Below are 20,581 nucleotides of genomic sequence, written 5' to 3'. Positions count from 1 at the left end.
GTTAAAGTATGCAAATGCTGGACTGGTTTCGGCCCAATAAACATGCTGCTGGGTTGTCTGGTCTTACAGGGCAATAACGTCCCAACGCAGCAACATTGTTCACAACGCATGTACTGATTATGATGTTAAATGTTGGTGAAACGTTGCCATGTCCGTTCTATGCTTATTGTGATAATAGTTGATTAAGCTTGTCTTCACCAGGCAAACGTTTTAAATATAATCATTAACTTACTGCCATTTTTTTTAACAAATTTGACTTACGATCAGACACTAACTATCCCATGAATTTCGATTTAAAGCATTCGTGACTGCGGGGATTCATAGTCTTGGTTCTTTCGGTAAAGTCATGTGACTTTACGGAAAGAACCAAGAATATGTATCCCAAGAATGTTTATCAGAAACCGCTCAGTTTCAAGATTCCTTTTTTTTTATTAGACAGAACAATTCCTGAAGTTACTGAGGGGAAGCTCCAATCTTCTACCATTTTTGAATTATTCAGGTTTGAGCATCATAAAATGTAGATGTATTCTTTCAAAACGGCGTGAATACGAAATATCTCAAAAACAATAAAAGATAGAAAAATAGTTCTTGCTTTAATTAAATTTGTTTAAAGCTCTATCAAACGAAAAAACCTGCAATCTTGCATTCTTAACGGTTTCTGAATGACATGCACCAGCAGTCACGAAAGCTTTAAATCGAAATGCACCAGCAAGTTTATGGAACACTTAAAATCGAGATTTGGTGGCCTTAAAATGAAAAATCTCAGATTTTCTGATTTTTCCTGTGTCCTAAAAGCTACCTTCGTACCAAATTACAGCTTTTTGCCTTGTCGGGAAGTACCCTTAGAGGTTTTTGAGACATACAGATGAAGGTCTTCATATACATTGTGGGAATGTCGCACGGTTTAAATGCTCAACGTTGGCACTCTTCCACAGCTCGTGTTCAGATGGCGACGCAATCCGTGTGTGCGTGCGCGTGCGCCCACCGACCGAGGGCATAGCGTTGAACGAGGGCGAGTCGATGGAGCATGGCATGTGTGTGACGGTGGTCTCGCCAGACACGGTGCGGGTGCTCTCACGGCCCGAGCCACGCATCTTCACCTTTGACTATGTGGCCAGCATAAGTGCCACTCAGGTACGGTGTCATTGCGTCGTTGAATTTTTAAACATTTTTACACTTCTTAACCTTATTTGGGGTGTTAACATTGCACACGTATAATCCGGTCTCTGAACACATGTAAGCAGAACAATTTTTCCGTTTCGACGGAAACGAATTACCTCGCCTGGTATACAAGAGTTTGGGTTCTATCCCGACCCTGACACCTGTATATTTGGAGTTTGCATGTCTCTCTCCCTTTGGTCATGTGGATTTTTTTCTGGGTCCTCTAGTTTTTGCCTCAACATTTAGCAACATGCATTTAGATTATTTGGCTGCTACTATAAATTCCCATATGATGAGCCACTTCATTGACCTATCATTTGTGGTCAGGTTGCTTCTCAAAATAGCTTATAGCTCAGTGTGGCTTTACGTATTAAGTACAATAGTTTAGTTTTTAGTTTATCATGTGAGCATCAGCAGCTACTGTACGTGTGTATGACTTGCCGTTATATCGGTCTCAACAATTGCTATTTGAACCAAAGCTCTATAGTTGCACTCATTTATATTGTGTCTTGTTTGCATTTTCAGGAAGAGATATTTTCCGTAGTAGCAAAGAACATAATTGAGTCATGCATGAATGGCTACAATGGCACCATCTTTGCCTAGTGAGTATCATACTTGCACAAATCACAGACGTACAAGAATGTATTCATTATAATCCATCAAATACAAATGTTCTAAACCCATTGGTGACATCTCCCTGGTGGGCGCATGTTGCGAAATAGATACCGTGCAGGAGAAGTTACTTCTATAATATTTTAATTACTCGTAACACTTTACTGTAGACTTAATGATTTGTCGCTACTCTCCATTATACACTCGGTCAAAACATTTATGTGTATTGAGTTGAGAAGAACATGCCAGCACTTGTGGTGGTTCTATATGCAGGCAGTTCCGCTATTGTATGTGATGTAAATTCTATACTTAAAAATAATGCTTGCAGCATCTTCCACTGTTTTAAGTTTTAATTTCTAATGGTTGGCTCTTTGCCAAACTTGCCTCCTTTTAAGAGTTAACAGCTACTTTCCAAGAATTCTTTAGTATTTTCTTTTAAGCTAGGATAATGGACCTTGAGGGGTGTTTAACATTGTGTACTATTGCTGTACGTCCATCGTAAAGATTAAAGTATCCTAAAATACAAATAACACTGTAGGTATATAATGGGTGGATGACACCTTAGCTGTCGGTGCATTTAATACGGAGCCAATTCATGTGGAGTCCTCAAATTGGCAAGTAATGTCCATGGATTTCTTAAACGGCACAATTTGAAAGAGAGTGGGCATTTAAAGGGTCTTTTAGCATGATAAGCAAGAGTAGGTCACAGCACCCTTGTAATATCCAAAAACTCAATTTGAAAATGATGGGACAATTTGTAAGATGTATGTCCATGACTTCAGTCACAAGATCTTGTGAAATAAATACAAAGTTCTAATGGATATTTTGTGTATATGAAAATAAAATTAACCTATGTTGGCTGCGCTGCTACATTGGTGCCAATTGAGTTGATTGTTATTTTTTTGATGTGCTTAACAATGACTGCAAAATAACTGTCTTTATCTTGTCTTAACAGTGGCCAGACAGGTTCAGGAAAAACATTTACCATGCTTGGTGAGTTTTAAAGTCTCAAAGCGTATTTGCTGTCCCAATTAAATGTTGCTTAAAACACCTTGAATATAATTTGCATACGTTTGTAATGTAAAGCAGTAAAATGTAAAATTACACTTGACATTTTTTTGAAACTAGCTCTGGGCCTCCTATGAATACATTTCTCCTAGCACAGTCACCCAGAGGTCCCGCATAGGTTTATTAAGGTTGCACTTTTTTGTGTGTGTGCAGGTGCCATGGACCAAGTGGACATTTTTAACCACAACCTCCGTGGGGTGATCCCACGCAGCCTCGAGTTCATTTTTTCGCTAATCTCTCGCGAGAAACAAATGGTGAGAAGCAGATGCTTTAGTCCACTGGCTGTATCCTTGCCACAGAGTAAGTGGCAGCGTAAGAACAATTGCCTATATATATGGATAGTGCTTGACTCGCTATCAATAGGTTGTGTAAATTAAAATCTTGAGTCCGGTGCCAAATCGTGTCATCTGGAGTTGATAAAATGAGCACCGTCCATCGAATAGCTTTTTAGTAGACAGTATTCCCTCGTTATTCACGAACTTGCTATCCGCGATTTTGACTATCCGCGAATTGCATCTGGACCTCTACACGACTGCATCGAGGGAAAGAGCGTGAGAAAGTGAGACAGAATGTGATATGAAAAAGTATCACATTCAGGCCAAACTATCCAGGTTTGCCCTTCTCTAGCACATACCATGCACCCTTCACCACGCACTTCTGTCCCTCGCCACACACCGTCATCTCACCATACCACTTGCGTAAAGGACACAATGGTTGTCCTTGGAAGACATTGGTCAATGCCCAGTGAGACACTGACTTTTTCAGTTTAACAAAAGTATGGCACTTGTATAGCTGTTGCAATAATGCATGTTATTTTCCATATTCACAGGCAGGAGATGCCAAAGAGTTCTTATGCAAGTGTTCATTTCTGGAAATCTACAATGAGCAGGTAATAATTACTTTATTAATGATTCGTTAACTGTCATTCATTTTTCAAGATGGGAATCATTGAAATGAATTAGCTCTTATATAGGATACTTTTTTCACCTGGGCTGTAACACTGGCACAATTTCCTAACCTTGTAAATGGAATAAAATTGTCTCAATGCACACTTCAGAGCTAAAGGTACACTTTAGTAATATCTCGCCAACATTGGTGGCCAGTTATACGACTTAATTTGACTCTTGTGTTGTGCTCTGACGACTTGACTAGGGAACCTCAATAATAAAGCACTGTTAAGGTGGTGTTGCCAATATAATAGTGATGCTGATGGCGATTAGTATTATCAAAGTGATAATTTGTGCTATTGTAATGTGACAATACGTGGTAATGGTGTTTGTGTGATTTCGATGGTGGCTTTGCCCACTGAAGGTGTTTGATCTGCTGGACCCAGCTAGCACCAGTCTCTTCATCCGGGAGAACATACAAAAGGGCGTGTTTGTGGAGGGCGTCATGGAGATGTCTCTTTCCTCGGCTGCAGAAGCCTACCAGGTGGCATGCCAACGCACCCCACCAGTGTCAGTTTCCACCTGCAGTAGCACAACCTCCACAATCTTTAAATTCTCAGATTCCACCAGCCCCACCATAAGTAATGCCTTCACAGTATCACCATTAACAATAAAAACTTTACCACCACTTAAATAGCATACCTACCACTGACACACCCGCCACAATACCAGCACTTTCCATTCCCATTATAAGCACCAAAACATTTAACCAGTGACACACCATCTGTACCTCTCAACACTAGCATATTTATCTCCATTACCTGCACTATCATCACCTTCACCACCAGTAACATTTTCAGTACCTCCAAATGCGAGCGCCAGTATCATCTACATCATAACTACCTTTCCTAACAACACCGTCATCACCGCCTAACACCTGTGCTCCCCCCCACCTTTTCCATCCGTTCCTCGGACAAAGGTGCTGTCCCTGGGCTGGCGCAACCGGCGGGTTGCATCCACGTCAATGAACCGCGAGTCGTCGCGCTCGCACGCCGTCTTCACGCTCACGATCCAGTCGAAGGAGAAGCGCAACGGCATGGTGAACATCCGCTCGTCGCAGCTCAACCTTGTGGACCTCGCGGGCTCGGAGCGGCAGCGCGACACGCAGTCGGACGGCATGCGCCTCAAGGTGTGAATCCCGGCACGAGGCCCGCTCGTCATGCATTTTGACACTCAAGATCGCAAGATGAAGATGTCATCGTGGCCAAAGCCCGTTGATGCCAGCACACCTCACCCAGTGCCTTCTGTCCTCTGGCAGATCCTGCAGCTCCTGCACCGTATAAATTAATCGATCTTTATTTTACGTGCCAATATCGCCCTCAATAAAGCAGGCATCGGTGCACATTACAATGAAACGGGGGGCATATAGCAACAGGAATGAAAAGAGAAACCTATCATGCCCTCAGCGTCTAACACCGACTGAGTAAAGTAAATTGCAACCGTGCACAAAAAGTAAGTAGACGCGGATGTCCGCACCACCGTACAGAATGAGACCACCACAAATAACAAGCTCTTGTATATACGCACCTAGGCAATGCTTCCCATGGTCTGTCCAATATAAGTATAAAGTTTCATTTGAGAGAATAAAGCCCCTGGTGTACTGAACTGTTGGGTAGAATCAAACACTCCTATGATCTATAACTCTGCCATTCTAATTGAGGTAATATAAATTAATATCTGCGATATAACCCAAAAAAACTATATTATGGATGCTGTTTGTTTATTGTCTTTTCAGGAAGCGGGCAGCATCAACCGCTCGCTGAGTTCTCTGGGGAATGTCATCAATGCCCTGGCAGAAATGGCGCATGGGAAAGGGCGGTTCGTTCCCTATAGAGACTCCAAGCTGACTTTCTTGCTCAGGGCAAGTGAACACTCGCCCTCACTCTGTGATGCTGACAACCTAAAATGACTGACTGCACAGAGGGCACCCTCGAACTCCACACACGTCCGATACACAGTGGTCGTGCGCTAAGATGGCACTTGTTGGCACTTTAGTATAGGAATGTACAATATTCAGTGATGCACACAGGTGAATGATTTAGGTTTCGCTTGGTTAAGGGAAAAACAATGCTGTATAAATCCAATAACATTTTAACAGTGACTAAAGGACAGAATTTGTAGTTTCATAGAGCATTGAAGCACCCACCATAATTTCAGTGCTGCCAAGACTTTCAAAATTGCACATTTTCATCAATCACAAGAATCAAATTGGTTTTTTCTCAAAAACATTCTTAGCTTGCACTCCTGGAGATGAATTTCAGGACATTTGATCCCATCGAAGTAGCTAGCCATCCCTGAGAACTGACGACTCAATCCTCCATATTGCTCTTCCATCAGGACTCGCTGGGCGGGAATGCTAAGACCGCGGTCATCGTCAACGTGCACCCGGGCGGACGCTACTTCGGGGAGACGCTCTCCACACTGCAATTCGCGCGTCGCACAAAACTCATCAAAAACAAGGTGACTGATCCGCCCTCCTTTATGCGGTTGGTTCAGTTGCGTCGGGACCGTTTCCTTTAAATTGTGCTGCATCGGTCTCGTGTTTTGTTACAATCAAAGCTGCTCGTCACAGCCTTGCCCTCTCCTCTCACCCTCTGCTGTAAACCGTCCGCTGCACGGCACGTCCCCTGTGATTAGTTGTGTGCTTCACACAGGCTCACCTCTGCCCCCACCCCCTAGGCAATTGGCGGATGTTTCATTCCGGTTTTTCAAGCTTTCCCACGAAGGTTGAAAACGTTAATGTGTAAGCTCTGTCTGTTCCTCTATAATCGTTGGGCGGGGGAGTACACGGCACATCTTATAAAGAGGATCTGATATATGTTGAAACTTGCCTGACAAGTCGGGTATTACTGTTAGGGATTGCCCCTTTTGAAAACTGGCCTAATGGATTTCAGGTTTGCTCAAGACTTGAAGACAAACAGCGTTAATAAGAACTGTTTGAAAATATGAAATTAGTGTTTGTCCTGACCGCTTCCCCATCGGCTTCTGGACTGCTAATTAAATACTTCCGAAGACAATCACATGTTGGAAAGTCTTACAAAATCCATGCGTGCGTATGATAGGTCTTGTTTCCTTTACGTCTACTGGTATTATTTGTCCCTGGAGTGTGAATGAGTAAAACAATAAGATCAACCTTGAAGCAGAATATTCACCCCATGATCCATCAAGTTCTACGTAGCTCGCCAGAGAGGGGCTGCGGAACAGATGTAATACAGTATTCTCTTGTTAGTCGCAAGGGATACATTCCAAAGATGCTTGTGAATATCACATTTTGTAGATGATGATATTGGCCTATGAAAACCTTGAAATAAATACATAAATAGGCTTTCTTTCTCATCACTTTATTTCGTCACTTTATCTCATCACATTTTCTCTCATCACTTTTTCTCTCAATGCAGATTTGCATATAGCCAAAATCGCAGATCGCAAGTTCGTGAATAACGAGGGTTATATCGTACAGTGTGTTCTTCTATATCCGCGTGTTTTCATCATGCAAATTGAATATAACACGATGAATATATGAATACACATTTTTTATAACTCGGATGCCAATTGGATATAACGATAATGAGTCAACAACTACGTCCCTTTAGTAGGAATAAGTTGACGTACCTCCACCTCAGCGAAGCATCACACAAGGCGGGATGCTGCTGGATGCTTCTCGATGCGACTCAGCCTTTGTTCAGCCTGCATACGCATTTCACATGTTCTTGTGGACTGTGATTTACCCTGATATTTATTATAACACGATTTTTTCAAAACGTGGTGTTCTTCAGCAACACAACTGCTGCCACGTTTTAGGAGAACACAGTCCGTGTGCTTGTGAAGATTACGCTGGGGAAGCAGAAGGCTTTATGGTGCGTGTGTGCGCGCGCAGGCGGTGGTGAACGAGGACACGCGGGGGGACCTCTCTCAGCTGCAGGCTGAGATCAAGCGCCTGCGAGAGCAGCTCTCGCTCCAGCAGGAGGGCTTGTCCAGCGGTAAACCTCGCGGGAACTGCTCCTGTTTTGTTAAAATTGTATTGATATTTTCAACAGCATGTAAAACCATAACCTACCTACAAAGGGTCAATGTGACCGATATAGGAGCATCGATCTAGACCAAAATAACAATAGAAATTTATATTGAAATTGGTCAAAATAAATAATATTTCAAGAGCTGCAATGCTTGTGAAATGAGATGGTGGTCCTTAATAAATAACGTCACGAAGCGGTCCTTAAAGAACTGCATGCGGCTCCGAAGCCGCAGATTATAGACCACTGATCTAGAAATCAAATGTTTAATCCAAAGTAAGAAATAGAAGCAAAGGAGACTGAGAAGAGAGAGAGTGATGGGCAGCAATGACACGACCGGGTAAACGTATTAAGCCATCAATGGGTCCACACAAGGGGAGTACTTTCCTGTGAACAGCGGCCCCTGCGAGGGGATACACTCGATGTTTAAGTACATACACCTCATGCATCAGAATCAACCAATGTTCAGGACTGGTCCTATTTACACCCCATGAATAACGATGCCCAGTGGAATTCAGTGGAAATGTCTAAAGCTCAGAGAGCCAAGCTGATACAGTAAAACCTTGGATTGCGAGCATAATTCGTTCCGGAAACATGTTTGTAATCCAAAGCACTCTTATATCAGTTGTGATCACGTGACGCTCGGCAGACAAAGCGTATACACGTGCTACTCGTATTGCAAGACCTCGCTCGTTTACCAAATAAAATATTATTTTAAAATTTTGCTCGTCTTGCAAAACACTCGCAGACCAAGTTACTCGCAATCCAAGGTTTTACTGTGCAGGTGTACCACTTAATTTACATTGATTTTGATGCTGACAAATTCTTTGAATTTTGCTTGTAACAATGAAATTGTTTCAAAATTTTAATACTGCGAGTCCATCACTGTCCAGTAGGTGCCATAGATACTTGCACTTACACCACAAGGGTGCAATAAATTATGTATTCATGAATTCATAGTCTACCCCGAAATTGTGACAATTGTGGGAGGGAATTAAGTGTTACATTCCTACAAAATAGCCAAGTAATGATCCTCGTAATTTGTACCCCAGTCTGTTCGAATAACCTCATGGATTGTGTGTGTATTGACCATTGAGGGGAGCGATAGTGTGGCGGTTAGCGCGCTGCGCTACAAAGCCTGCGAATTCGATCACCAATAACGATGATCTCAACCCGTCCTGGGCCACCCCTAGGTCGACTCGGCCTCAAATGAGTACCTGGTGCGGTGTGTAAACAATCACTGGGGAGACAAAGGCGGCCAGGCATGGTGCTGGCCATCCACCCCCTCGTGTGCCGTGTGCCATCCTTCATAGGTTGCCTGCGAACGGCACTTGCCCAAAAAGTCCTGCTTAGGCTTTACGGGGGATCTTTGTCTTTTATTGACCATTTGCAGCGCCATCGTACAATCCAACACCAGCGTCCGTGGGCTTCGAGCTACCGCGCGACAGTTGGAGGCAGCACTTCCTGGAGGCCATGCAGTTCCGACAGAGCAGTGAGACCGATATGAAGGTGAGTGCAAGAAATTCGCAGCACTACTACACCCCATTGGGAAGAAATGATGTTTCCTTGGATTGTAATGCAAGATAATGTCTATTCATTACACTTATTATGATTTGCTTTATCATAATTCTTCCTTTTATTGGAATTTTGAGAGTTTTCATCATTACTATTATAAGCCTTGTATTTTGCTTTGATTTTATCTATATTTGTACGTGTAGTTTTAATTTTATTTAAAGCACTTTGAGATACTTGAATATGAAATGCGCTTTATAAAAGAGGTTATTATTATTTGATGGAAAATTGCTTTTCACTTCGAGGAATTTTAATACACAAAGCTGACAGCATAGGCTTAATGGAAGACCTAAAATACCATGCAAGCCAACCATGTGTACACACACACACACTGTTAACCATCGGTCTTCATAGGTTAATATGCATTTAATTACATATTGATTTGTCAATTAAAACTAATTATTAGAATTAGAATAGATGCTTGGATGTGTGCATTTGAGAATCGATTATTTGACTATTATGCAACTCATAAACTAATGTCACATTTAAATGAACGATTAACAGAGCAGACAAAACTGAACAAACTAGACGGAAGAAAAAAACTGCAAAGATCAGGAAAAATTTTATTTATTTAATTATTCGTAATCATGGTAATTGATTGATTATTGCTGTCATTTTTTTATTTATACCAGGATGCTTTCCCATTTCTCCTTTGTGAACCCAGGCTCTTCAGGGAAAAATTAAGCACCTGGAGGATCTCTGCGAAAGGAAGGAACGCCGCCTGCAGTCCAACAGGATGATCATTAAGTTCCGCGAGTCCCTCATCGCCCAGCTAGAGCGTACGGCCAAAGGGAGCGGCGTCGAGGCAGAGGGCTGCATCAAGTGTCGGGATGAGAACATCGCCAACATCAAGCAAGAGCTGGCACTGTTCAAGGAAATGGTGAGAGGGTATGGGGGCAGTTCATGAGAGGGGCGGCACAGTTGAGGGAATGGCGTTGCCGGGTGAACCAACAATTCAGGACCAGTTTAGATGACGATGCTGTTAAAATATTCTCGGACCACGCATTAACAAACTTTGTTTTGGGTTTAACACTATACAACGGTGACTGTCATTGGTAACAACGGCCTTAACTTCAGCGGTGATGGAAACCTCCCCTATTTCAACGTCCGTCTCGCAGGTCGAGCACCACCCGGAGGTCTCCAAGTTTGCTCAGGAAAACCACAACCTGCGAGCCGAGCTGAAGCAGCTGCGGGAGCTGGCGGCGGTGCGCGCAGGCCAGGAGCTGTCCGAGCGAATTGCCCTGCAGCTCGACCGCGCCTTCGCCGACGCGATGGCACAGCGCGAGAGTGCCGGTAACCGCTGCTGCGTTTCACCCCGCAGTTTGGCACGCGTGAGGTTTGCGCATTTGTTTGAGTTTGATTTCAAATTTCTGTCCGTTGTCGAGGATTAACCCATGCACAAGAGTTTTTTTTTTTTAAGCACTAAAAATGTCGCGTTTTTCCTAACTGCTTCGGTGGTTGCAGGGCCTGCGGATAATCTGCAGCCGACGTCCGTCTGCACGGATACCGTAACCTCCGCTGGCATGGAGCGCATGAAGGTGGAGCTGCAGAAGATGCAGAACGATGTGGCCTCCGCCCGGCAGGAACTGGAAGAGAACAAGGAGCTCAGCCGGTCGGTGCTGCCTTTCCCCCCCGCCCCCCCACTCATACCCCTTTTGCTTATGGAGCTGCCGTGGTGTATTGGCTAGCACACTGAAGTTTAAATCCAGAGGTCGTCGGTTCGACTTTATTTTCCTGTGCGGCAGTTGAAACAGTGGGCGAGTCTTGATTTGCGTCTTGCCAAATGTTCCTTTCCTTCTGGTTTTAGATTTTTTTAAAATGTGCTCGTAATCCATTTCTAACAGTCGGTAATATATCAGCATATTTGATAATCCTTTTATTGCATAGGAGATGTGAACCTGGCCCATAATGTCTAGAAAAAGGAAGAGGTATTGCAACGGTAATCTAAAGATACAGTACTATTCTTTACAGGAATCACCTGCTATAAGTTGCCACATCATGTCCTGTTCTACTTACATGTAGCCGATTAATTAGGGAACATATTTTATAATAGTATATTATTTCGTCTATACGTTCTTTAAAAAAATTCCGCAAAGATTTGTTGCACAATTTTTAAACAAGAAACGCACGTGGTCTAAACGGACCCTTTGTGATGTAAACACCATATTGTAGGCGCATAGCGCGTACACACGAATATCCCTCCACCACGTGCTCAGCGTCCGTCTGCCAGCCTGCAATTTTGCGTGATCGCGTTAGGTGATTCGCTTTTTAAAAAGTAAGAAGGGTTTAGAAATATGAGTGTAAAACGCCCCATAAATAATTATGGTGCTTCTGGCAAGAAAAAGCAATGGAAGAGTGTTCATCTAGAGGTCAAATTCTAACTTTTAAATCGTTTTGAAGCAGGTGAAAGGCAGTCGATATTACCGGAATACCTGGCCTACTCATGATCTCGGTGAGAACTATTCAAGTTAATGCGGGCTAAACATTTTTTTCGTGTACCCTAGCACAAAGGTGTTTGTGTGTCGTCCATTAGGAAGAAGCAGGGGGAGATGGAGAATGAACTGCAGTCTCTACGCAAGCAGAACCAGCAGCTGGAGACATTAATTAAGGCCACGCAGACCAGCAAGCTGCAGGAGGTCACCCTCCTCAACAGGGTCCATGCAGAGGCCATTAAGGTACCTTATCTTTGTGCCCTTCTCTTTGTTTTCATTTATCTCCCAATTACATCTCATTTATTATATTTGCGCCGTGTCATGCGACACAGACATTACCATTTGTAACTTGCAGTGCTCCACCTTCTATTGGAGAGTGACCCTGGGAAGATGATATCACAACTGAAGTGGACGATTAGCGCTGCATACTTGCCACATTTGCGAATGTGATTTGTAACTTTGATCCTTACCCATGTATCAATAGTTCACTTTTTTGTTAATTATTTGTATTGTTCCAACCACGGGGGGGGGGGGGGCGAGGGGGGTTTGTCGGTGTACAACCACACGTGGGTTGTCGGTGTACAACTTCCGCGGCAGGTGAGTAGTGCATTGCGGCTTGGACAGACAACCAACGCGGACATGTAGGACGATAGCGTTGTGTGGTACGTGTGTCAGATTCCTTTTTTTAGGGGAAGGCAGGGGGGGATAGTTCACTTTTAATGTACAATTTTATTGAGGAACTGTGTGTTGTCTTGGTGTGGTCTAGGACTGTTATCACTGTTGTTTTTCTGCCTTTCCCAAGCTTGTGCTAACAATTTGAACTTGTATACTTTATTATTTATGATGTTATCTTCCTCGCCTGGTTTGCAGGAGATCTGGGGTTCGATCCCAACCCTGACACCTGTATATTTGGAGTGTGCATGCCTCTCTCCATGTGGTCGTGTCGATTTTTTTCTCTGGGTTCTTCAGTTTTTCCCACCCCATTTAGAAACATGCATTTAGATTATTTAAATTATTTGGCTGCTATAAATTTACACATGGATAAGCCACTTCGTTGAGTTCTCATTTGTGGCCAGGTCGCTTCTGAAAAAGAAGCCAACAGCTCAGTGAGCTGTACCTGGTAAAAAAATATAGTTTAGTTTTATTTGTCAAATTTTTTGTGATTCGCTTATCTTTCCTGCACTTTACACTGCTATCATTTTTGAATATTGTTTGTTGTAACGTTCTGACCCGTCCCTACTGTGGGAAAAAAAAGCTTGAAATCTTATCGGATTCCTCCGGTATAAATACATATTCTGATTTTGATTCGATGATTCATAAAGGTCATACGTGGACAACCTTTTTTTACTAACGTGATGGGATCTTTAAGGTCCACCGTGAAGCTCTCACGTACTTTATGGCGAATTAACTCGCATTGTTAAACAGGGCAGCCACTGGCCTCAAGCTGCGTACCTCTTCAGCAAGCAGCCACAATACCCTACCGCTTAGCCGTGTCATCACCTCCTAAACATGATATACTCACTCTTCAGGTGTTTCTCAGAACTACCAAACAACACCGCTGTCAAGTTTTTTTCCCGGATTCTAAGCGAAGCGTGTGGGTTGTCGGTGACCTCACACAGAACCTGACAACGCCGGTGCGAATGGCGCTAACGCGGCGGCTGGACAACGTGTCGCGCACCAGCGTGGACGGGAGCCCAGCACTGATGCAGAGAGCCGAAGTGACGGATGACTTCATCTTCAACGAGGTTGAGCCCGAGCAGGTGTCGACGCAGGCGTATGAGGTGATCGCGGATGAGCTGCGCACAATGCAGGTACGTGTATATGTGTGTATGTTGAATTTCTTTCACACCGTACGTAGCCAGCTGTGCTGATCGGGGGGGGGGGGGGGGTACGTATTGGCACACTGGCATGCAGATACACAAACGTGCATGTGAACCGTGTGTCTTATTGGAGATGTTTTGAGAGCAATGCCTCGATGTCACCTAAATCGTTGCTAATAAGAAAAATGTTGATGTTGGGGAAATCCGCGTCGATGTTGTGGATACCATTTTTGAATCGTTTAATCAGTGACATGCTGCTATATGAACAACTAAAATTTGCAAAGGGATTTCGTGATTTTTCATAGTTTTTCATGTGCAGTTTCACTCGTTTGGAATAAAATAGTGGCTTTTTAGAATGTGGAGTTGTACACTGGGCGCATTGCGAATTTTTGCATTTGTGAATAAGAAGAGTGCGGATTTTCTGAATTTCACCGTAATATAATTGGTATCATTGTGCGAATGGTAAAAAAAAAAACCACACCTTAATAATATGTTTATGCGCACAGGAGCAGTCGACTCGGCTTCAGCAGCAGCTGATCGAGGAGGAGACGCGGGTCCTGGGGCTTCAGCAGAATCTGGACAAGGTGGATTTGCAGCGGGCGCAGCACGAGCAGGCAAGGGGGGCGACACAACGTCAAGCAACACGACATCGCACGCCACTAACAACAACACTTTGGGGAATTTGCCTCCTTAATATTTAATTCTCAAAACCCATGGAGCTGTGAAATGACAGCATCACAGTCTGTGATCCCTTCAGAGTGGACCCTGAAGTGTCGTCCCTTTTTGTGGTAGGGTGTTTCCTTGAGAACTGGAGTTTCTTCCCCCATGCTTTCCTGGGATAAATACGGTGGCGTTTGTCTATGCGATCTGAAAAGCGAATTTAACAAGCCAAAATGTGGATGGAAACGTAGGGGACTGTCGCACGACACAACATAATATGACGATGTGTTACACAATGCACCGGGTCTTTGTACGACACAAGAAGATGCTACCCGGCACCCTGTGACCGCTTGCTGCTAATTCTTGCACTGTGTGTGCCTTGTACCGTGTAGCTGCTTTTGAATGAGCGGAATATCTGGGCCCAAAGGGAGAAATCCTTCTCCGATTCTGTCGCGCTCATGGAGAGGAAGATGCAGGAGACCGAGAGCACCAACAGCGGTAAATCTTCTTGCTTCGGAGATGGCGCCTGGATGAGGGTGGAGGATGTATGTATGTATGTTGACTTCTTTGGCACCGTACGAAGCCAACCATGCTAATCGGCGGTGCGAGGGAAGGACAACAAACGAAACATACAAAATTATCTGCACGAACAACTCTCGCAAAGCAGCTTACATTCATTAAATCATGTTCAGTCACTCGCACTCGCTTGTATCAGAAATGTCACATGATTTCCTGCTCAAATTAGCTCTTCTGTTTACAATTTATTCCACGTTCTTATGGTGGAGGTTAGTCTATCCATAGTACAACCACTGTTGCCTTTCCCACAAAGTGGTACGATTTATATCGACCCCAACAGGATGATGGGCCGAGGCAACACCCAACCAGGATTTGCACTCGCAGGCTTTTCGATTGCGAGCCTGCTTGCTCGACCACTGATCCATCAGGCCGGTTAGAGATTGTCAGCAGCAAGCCAACCGACTGATCGGATTTTGTCTGCGTCCTATCCTCCCCTGCCTGCCTGCGTGCGTGGGGCACATGCAGTGCTGCAGAGCGAGGTGCACGACCTGCGTGTGGTGCTCAAGTCGGCCGATCGTGACCTGGCAGAGGCGCGCAAGGAGGTGGCTGAGATTCGGCGCTGGCGTGACGGCGAGGCGGCGCGGCTCGCCAACCAGCTGCTCGACCTGCAGCTGCAGACGGACGTGGCGAGGTAAGTTCCCGGAGCAACATCATCATCCTCGTCTTAATTAAAAGGAAACCCAGAAATACAAGTGATACAGTAGATCGTGACTTCAAGCTTTCGTGACTGCAGGAATTCATATTGTTTGAGTCTTTTGGTAAAGTCACGCAGATAGAAAAAAGAATAACAAAATAATAAAAATGTAAATTAAGTGAACGAAAAATACTTTTAAAAAATATCACGACGTTTCGATTGCAACACAAGCAATCGTCATCAGGAGAAAAAAGAGGGGGAAAGCTGCTGATGCAGGCTGTTTTATAAGTTTTAAATGGGTGTAGCCCAAGGGTCATAAACGAAGTGGGCGGGGCTCGTGATGATAAAGTGAGAAGTTTGCGTGTAAATGTAAGATCGCAGCGCCGCCGTCACATCGAGGACACGAGCAACGGCGGCTGTGTAAGTGAGACATTTAACCTGTTCGAAAACAACTGGCAACATCAGAAGGTATGATGGAAACATCAAAGCCAGTTATGACTGGTTAATAACGTCCTTCCAATGATTGCTAAGTTTGTACCCATCTTCTTGGTTGAAATTGTGTCCGTGTCTATATCTGGATGGCTTCATGAACGAATCTTTGCTGATAGCCAGTGGGTTTGCAGAGTACCTTCGTTTTGGAGAAATCAATTTCGTGTGAGCCCCACCACATTAAAATAATGATCAGCCACGGCTGAGGTCTTGGTCCTACCGTGTTTCAGATCTACCTTATGTTCACGAACACGGTCCAAGACATGCCGCTTAGTTTCCCCAATGTAACTACTGCCGCAGACAGCTTTGTTTGTAGACGCCGGGGTATTGCATGTCAGGGATCACATCCTTCACAGATGGGATCCGATCACGAATATTATGTACTGTGTTAAATCGAACCTGGATCTTGTGTTTGCTCATGATTTTGGAAATCTTTTTGGTGACCCCTGCTGTGTGATGGTTTTGATTGGGTCCTCAGATGGTTCTTTCCCAACAGTTGGGGTGATAGCTTTACGGATTGTGTAGTCTAAATATCCATTCATCTTGAGGGCTTGGTGTACGTGTTCCAGTTCACTGGCTAGGTGGTCATGGTTGGAAATACATCGAGGTCTATTGTGTAGAGTTTTGATGAGGGAATTCTTCTGGGATGGATGGTGGTGGGAGTCAGGTTTTAGATAGGCATCCGTATGGGTGGCTTTCCTGTAGACAGTGTCCCATTGAGCCATCTGGTCTCTTTTCGATTAAAACATCCAAGAATGGTGAATTTGATGACTGAGTGTATGGAATTGATGTGGTTGAGGAATTGTCCCAGAGCTGGTAGGCCATGTGGCCAGATGACGACCGTGTCATCTAAGGCCACAATACACAGATATCACATGTCCATGCCTGTAGGCAACGCAGTGTTAATCAGGCATTTGTTTCAACGCACCAGTGGCGACATGTTTTATCTGCCTTGACTGGTATACAAGAGGTCGTGGGTTTGATCCCAACCCTGACGCCTGTATATTTCGAGTTTGCATATTCTACCCGTGGTCGCGGTTTTTCCCTCTAAAATTAGAAACATGCGTTCAGAGTATTTGGCTGCTAGAAATTTCCATTTCATAAGCCACTTCATTGAACTATCATTTGTGGCCAGGTCGCTTCTGAAAAAGAGCTATATAACTCAGTGGGCCTTACCTGGTGAAATATAAATATTGTTGTGTAGTTTAGTTTCATCGCATCATGGAGAGACGACAAATGCTCCTTGTACACTTTTAAAAATTTCCCTTGCACGGTATCCATGCTGCGGCTCGCGCCCCCACTGTAAGGCTTTGACGCGACCCACACAGGTTGAGAGCGACCACTCTTCTGTGCTTTGTGTGCACGGCTGCTGCCTTCAGGCGCGAGCAACAGAGCGCACAGGAGGAGAAGATCGCGCTTCAGGACAGCTTGGAGACGCTGCAGGAGGAGCTGCGCTTCAACGAGTACTCCATCGCCGAGTTGCGCGATACCCTGCGCCAGGAGCGGGAGCGCACGACCCAACTAGACTCCGACGCCGCCGTGAGAATCGCGCGCATACCACACGAGTGCGCGTGGGCCTCGTAACGATTCATTAAATCGGATCCATCGTTTGCGCTTACGATAATGCATCCGTTTGCGTGTGTAATGATGGATTACGTCTGGTGTTTCCCTAAGAAACCTATGTTGCCACATTCTCGTAATTTGTTTTTAAGGTGCTTGATTGGCAATTGGAAGGTTGGAAACTTAAATCCCAATTGGGAAGGCTGCTGGGGTTCTAGAATAACCGCGCGTGTGCGTGGGCTTGTAACGATGGCGCACTGAGATCCCTGGATGAATTGCGTGGAATTTCCACTTCTGGCTTGGGAGGCTTCAGTAGCGATGAACGCTCCGCATTATAGCTTTGTTTGGGTCGAGAAATGTGTTCTTTTCTATTTATGATGTATATATCGCCCGTTCCAAGTGACGTAAATCACTTGTTGCTTTCTGACGCCGTGCCTCTTCCTACAGAAACTCATGAAGACGTTGGAATGTCAAGCAGAAAAGAGTAAAAGCCTTTCCCTTCAACTTGAGGACAAGGAGAGTACCCAGAAGTAACGTCTTTCTCTTTCGCAAGTTTATGCTATGTCTGTTCAGAATACTGAACATGTATTTCACCCCACGTGCATCTGTATGCTTGCAGACAATTTATTTTACTTCCATCTCCGTAATGACCTTGAATAAAAATAAACTTTACTAACAGGTACATCCTTTTATCAGTCTAATGCTGGAAAAGAGTGCTGGTCATGGGGGGGGGGGGGGGGTTATTTGACCATCCTTCAACACGCTAGTCATTTCAAGTTGGTGAAAGGATGATCCAGGACTGATTCATGTCACTCGACACCAATGTTAGCCATGGTTAGGAATCAAACCATGGTTGTCAGGCTAAAAGCAGAGTGCTCTAACCACCACCACCACTCCTGTAGAATATAGAGATTTAATAAGCACCAGCTTTTCAGTTTGTTATTTTCAAATCAATTATAACTAGAATTACTATTCTTGGTTCTTTCGGTAAATTCACGTAGATGGAAAACAAAAATTAAAAGCAAAATTACTGTTCACGTGTTTAACATTAGTTTCCCTGCAGAAACCAACGTGTAAAATTTTAAGTCTTCGTTACGCAATAGTCATCATACACTGCTTTGGTTTTACCATGGTTAATGGTGCACCAATGGTGGCTTGTATGTACATTTGCATTTGGCAGAACCGAACACCCCTTAAGGTTGGCGTCCTGTGTTTGAAAGTGCCGGTATTTCAGAATGTACTCGCTTGAACGAATGTTTTTTTTACAGGGAGCTCCTCAAAGTTATTGACGACAACTTCCTTCTAAAGCAGCAGCACTCCGAACTGCTGTCTCAGATGGAGCAGCAGGTCAGTGTAACGACGCGTCAAGCACGTGTGTTTTATATCCTTGTGATGCGCTTACTTTGTCCAGTACGTGCACAACGCTGACTAGCACACACACACATCCGTGCTGATACCACTGCCTTGGATTACTCACCGTCTGTCACCCCTTGGTATTTGAAATGTTCTTTAATGAGCATCGCAGCAGCACGTATTTATGTAGGTGCGGGGAAAGTTTCGCGACATGGGGTATAACGATTCATCGATTTTTCGATTAAAATTCATTAATCAGCAATGCATTTATCTGAGAATCAATTGGGTCCGATTCATATCTGTTGATTTATGATCATTGGTGACCAGGATAAATCAAACCATCAGCTTATTCTGTTTTAAACTCCATCATAAATGGCTGAAACCAAGATGGGAGGCTAGGACTCTGGTGCTTGCTCCGTGCGCTGACACAACATTATACCTCTTCACAGCACCTGACCATCTCTAATCCCCGAGTTTGGACAGTTCATGAAATTGGTGAATAATTACATCCTTATTCTTGGTTCTTTCGGTGAAGTCACGTAGAAGGGAAACAATAAAATAATAAAAATATAAAACAAAATCATGAGCTAACACAAGATTCAGGTTCGATTTAACACAGTATATAAGTTCTTCATCTGATCCCATCTGTGAAGGATGTGATCCCTGACATGCAATACCCCGGCGTCTACAAAAGAAGCTGTGTCTGCGGCAGTAGTTACATTGGGGAAACTAAGCGACATGTCTCGGACCGTGTTCGTGAACATAAGGCAGAATTATATTGTTTTATAATTGTATTATTTAATTGTTTCCCTTCTACGTGACTTTACCGAAAGAACCAAGAATATGAAGTCCTGCAGTGACGAAAGCTTTAAATCAAAATTACATCCTTGTTTCTCTACTGCTGGCCACGGATGGCTGCAGGCAGATGGTTATTGTAATAAACCCTACCTCCTCTGGTCACTTACCCACCTGCTGTTGAAGGCTACAGCTATAGAAATACCATGGATTCTGTCCCCTTCACAGAAACTGGAACTCCACAAAGCAGAAGAAACTCTGAGAGCGAGTACAGCACAAGTGGAGGACCTCCAGCGCAGCAACAAAGCCTACCAGGTTTGCGAAGCCCGCGCAATGGCCCCACGAACTTGACGTCTTCAACACTCACTCCGCAGCGGTTGACGCGCTTTGGTTTATACTATCCTCCAGGTTGTGGGCTCGTTCAGGAGTTCGGTTAGAACCCCTGAAGGTGCGCGCGGCAGTACGTGGCGAAAGCTTCGCAGAAGAAATGCCGAACACGCAGCTCGTGCCGGAACAAAAACGACCCGACCGCGGGCACAGCATGGTGCAAATGTCCCTTTTACCGCGGTGTGACATGTAGGAGTCGACGGACCAGCTGATCATCCGTGTGCAGGAAGAGAGGAGCGCCTCAAATGGGCATGCGCAGCGAGTCGCCGAGCTGGAGAACGAGCTGTGTGAGCTGAAGGCACGTGTTCCGCCACCGCCCATGCCTGCACTGCACGCCTAGGAATGTCTGCCCCCACTCGTCCCCGTGTTCTTGTCTTTTGAGGCTGCCTTGTAGTTGAATGCTTTTGCAAGGCCTTGCCTTGAACATCATTTAACATCGTCAAAAATGTTGATTCTTGGAGGCATTTCCATTCATAATCACACCAGCTGTGACCTACTTTAT

The 20,581-nt window shown here is 44.4% G+C and overlaps 1 protein-coding gene across 1 annotated transcript in view; it reads left to right on the top strand.

Moving 5' to 3' along the window:
• KIF15 (kinesin family member 15) overlaps positions 1-20,581 on the top strand; it is a 34,776-nt gene that overhangs the window by 1,518 nt on the left and 12,677 nt on the right. The window contains exons 3-26 of the mRNA XM_061573116.1: positions 936-1,134; positions 1,687-1,763; positions 2,729-2,766; positions 2,995-3,095; positions 3,671-3,730; positions 4,153-4,272; positions 4,708-4,917; positions 5,524-5,649; positions 6,126-6,248; positions 7,666-7,768; positions 9,195-9,310; positions 10,038-10,253; positions 10,492-10,666; positions 10,838-10,985; positions 11,907-12,048; positions 13,425-13,616; positions 14,132-14,239; positions 14,678-14,783; positions 15,327-15,492; positions 17,364-17,523; positions 17,992-18,074; positions 18,813-18,891; positions 19,921-20,007; positions 20,273-20,377. Coding sequence (XP_061429100.1) covers positions 936-1,134; positions 1,687-1,763; positions 2,729-2,766; positions 2,995-3,095; positions 3,671-3,730; positions 4,153-4,272; positions 4,708-4,917; positions 5,524-5,649; positions 6,126-6,248; positions 7,666-7,768; positions 9,195-9,310; positions 10,038-10,253; positions 10,492-10,666; positions 10,838-10,985; positions 11,907-12,048; positions 13,425-13,616; positions 14,132-14,239; positions 14,678-14,783; positions 15,327-15,492; positions 17,364-17,523; positions 17,992-18,074; positions 18,813-18,891; positions 19,921-20,007; positions 20,273-20,377 — 3,040 coding nt within the window. The remainder of the gene's footprint in view (positions 1-935; positions 1,135-1,686; positions 1,764-2,728; positions 2,767-2,994; positions 3,096-3,670; positions 3,731-4,152; positions 4,273-4,707; positions 4,918-5,523; positions 5,650-6,125; positions 6,249-7,665; positions 7,769-9,194; positions 9,311-10,037; positions 10,254-10,491; positions 10,667-10,837; positions 10,986-11,906; positions 12,049-13,424; positions 13,617-14,131; positions 14,240-14,677; positions 14,784-15,326; positions 15,493-17,363; positions 17,524-17,991; positions 18,075-18,812; positions 18,892-19,920; positions 20,008-20,272; positions 20,378-20,581) is intronic.

This window comes from Lethenteron reissneri, chromosome 52, assembly GCF_015708825.2.
Source record: "Lethenteron reissneri isolate LAM-NWPU_2019-01 chromosome 52, ASM1570882v1, whole genome shotgun sequence".
Taxonomy (NCBI): Eukaryota; Metazoa; Chordata; class Hyperoartia; order Petromyzontiformes; family Petromyzontidae; genus Lethenteron; species Lethenteron reissneri.
The sequence above is the reverse complement of the archived record's forward strand: the minus strand, read 5'-3'. Positions and strand labels throughout refer to the sequence as shown.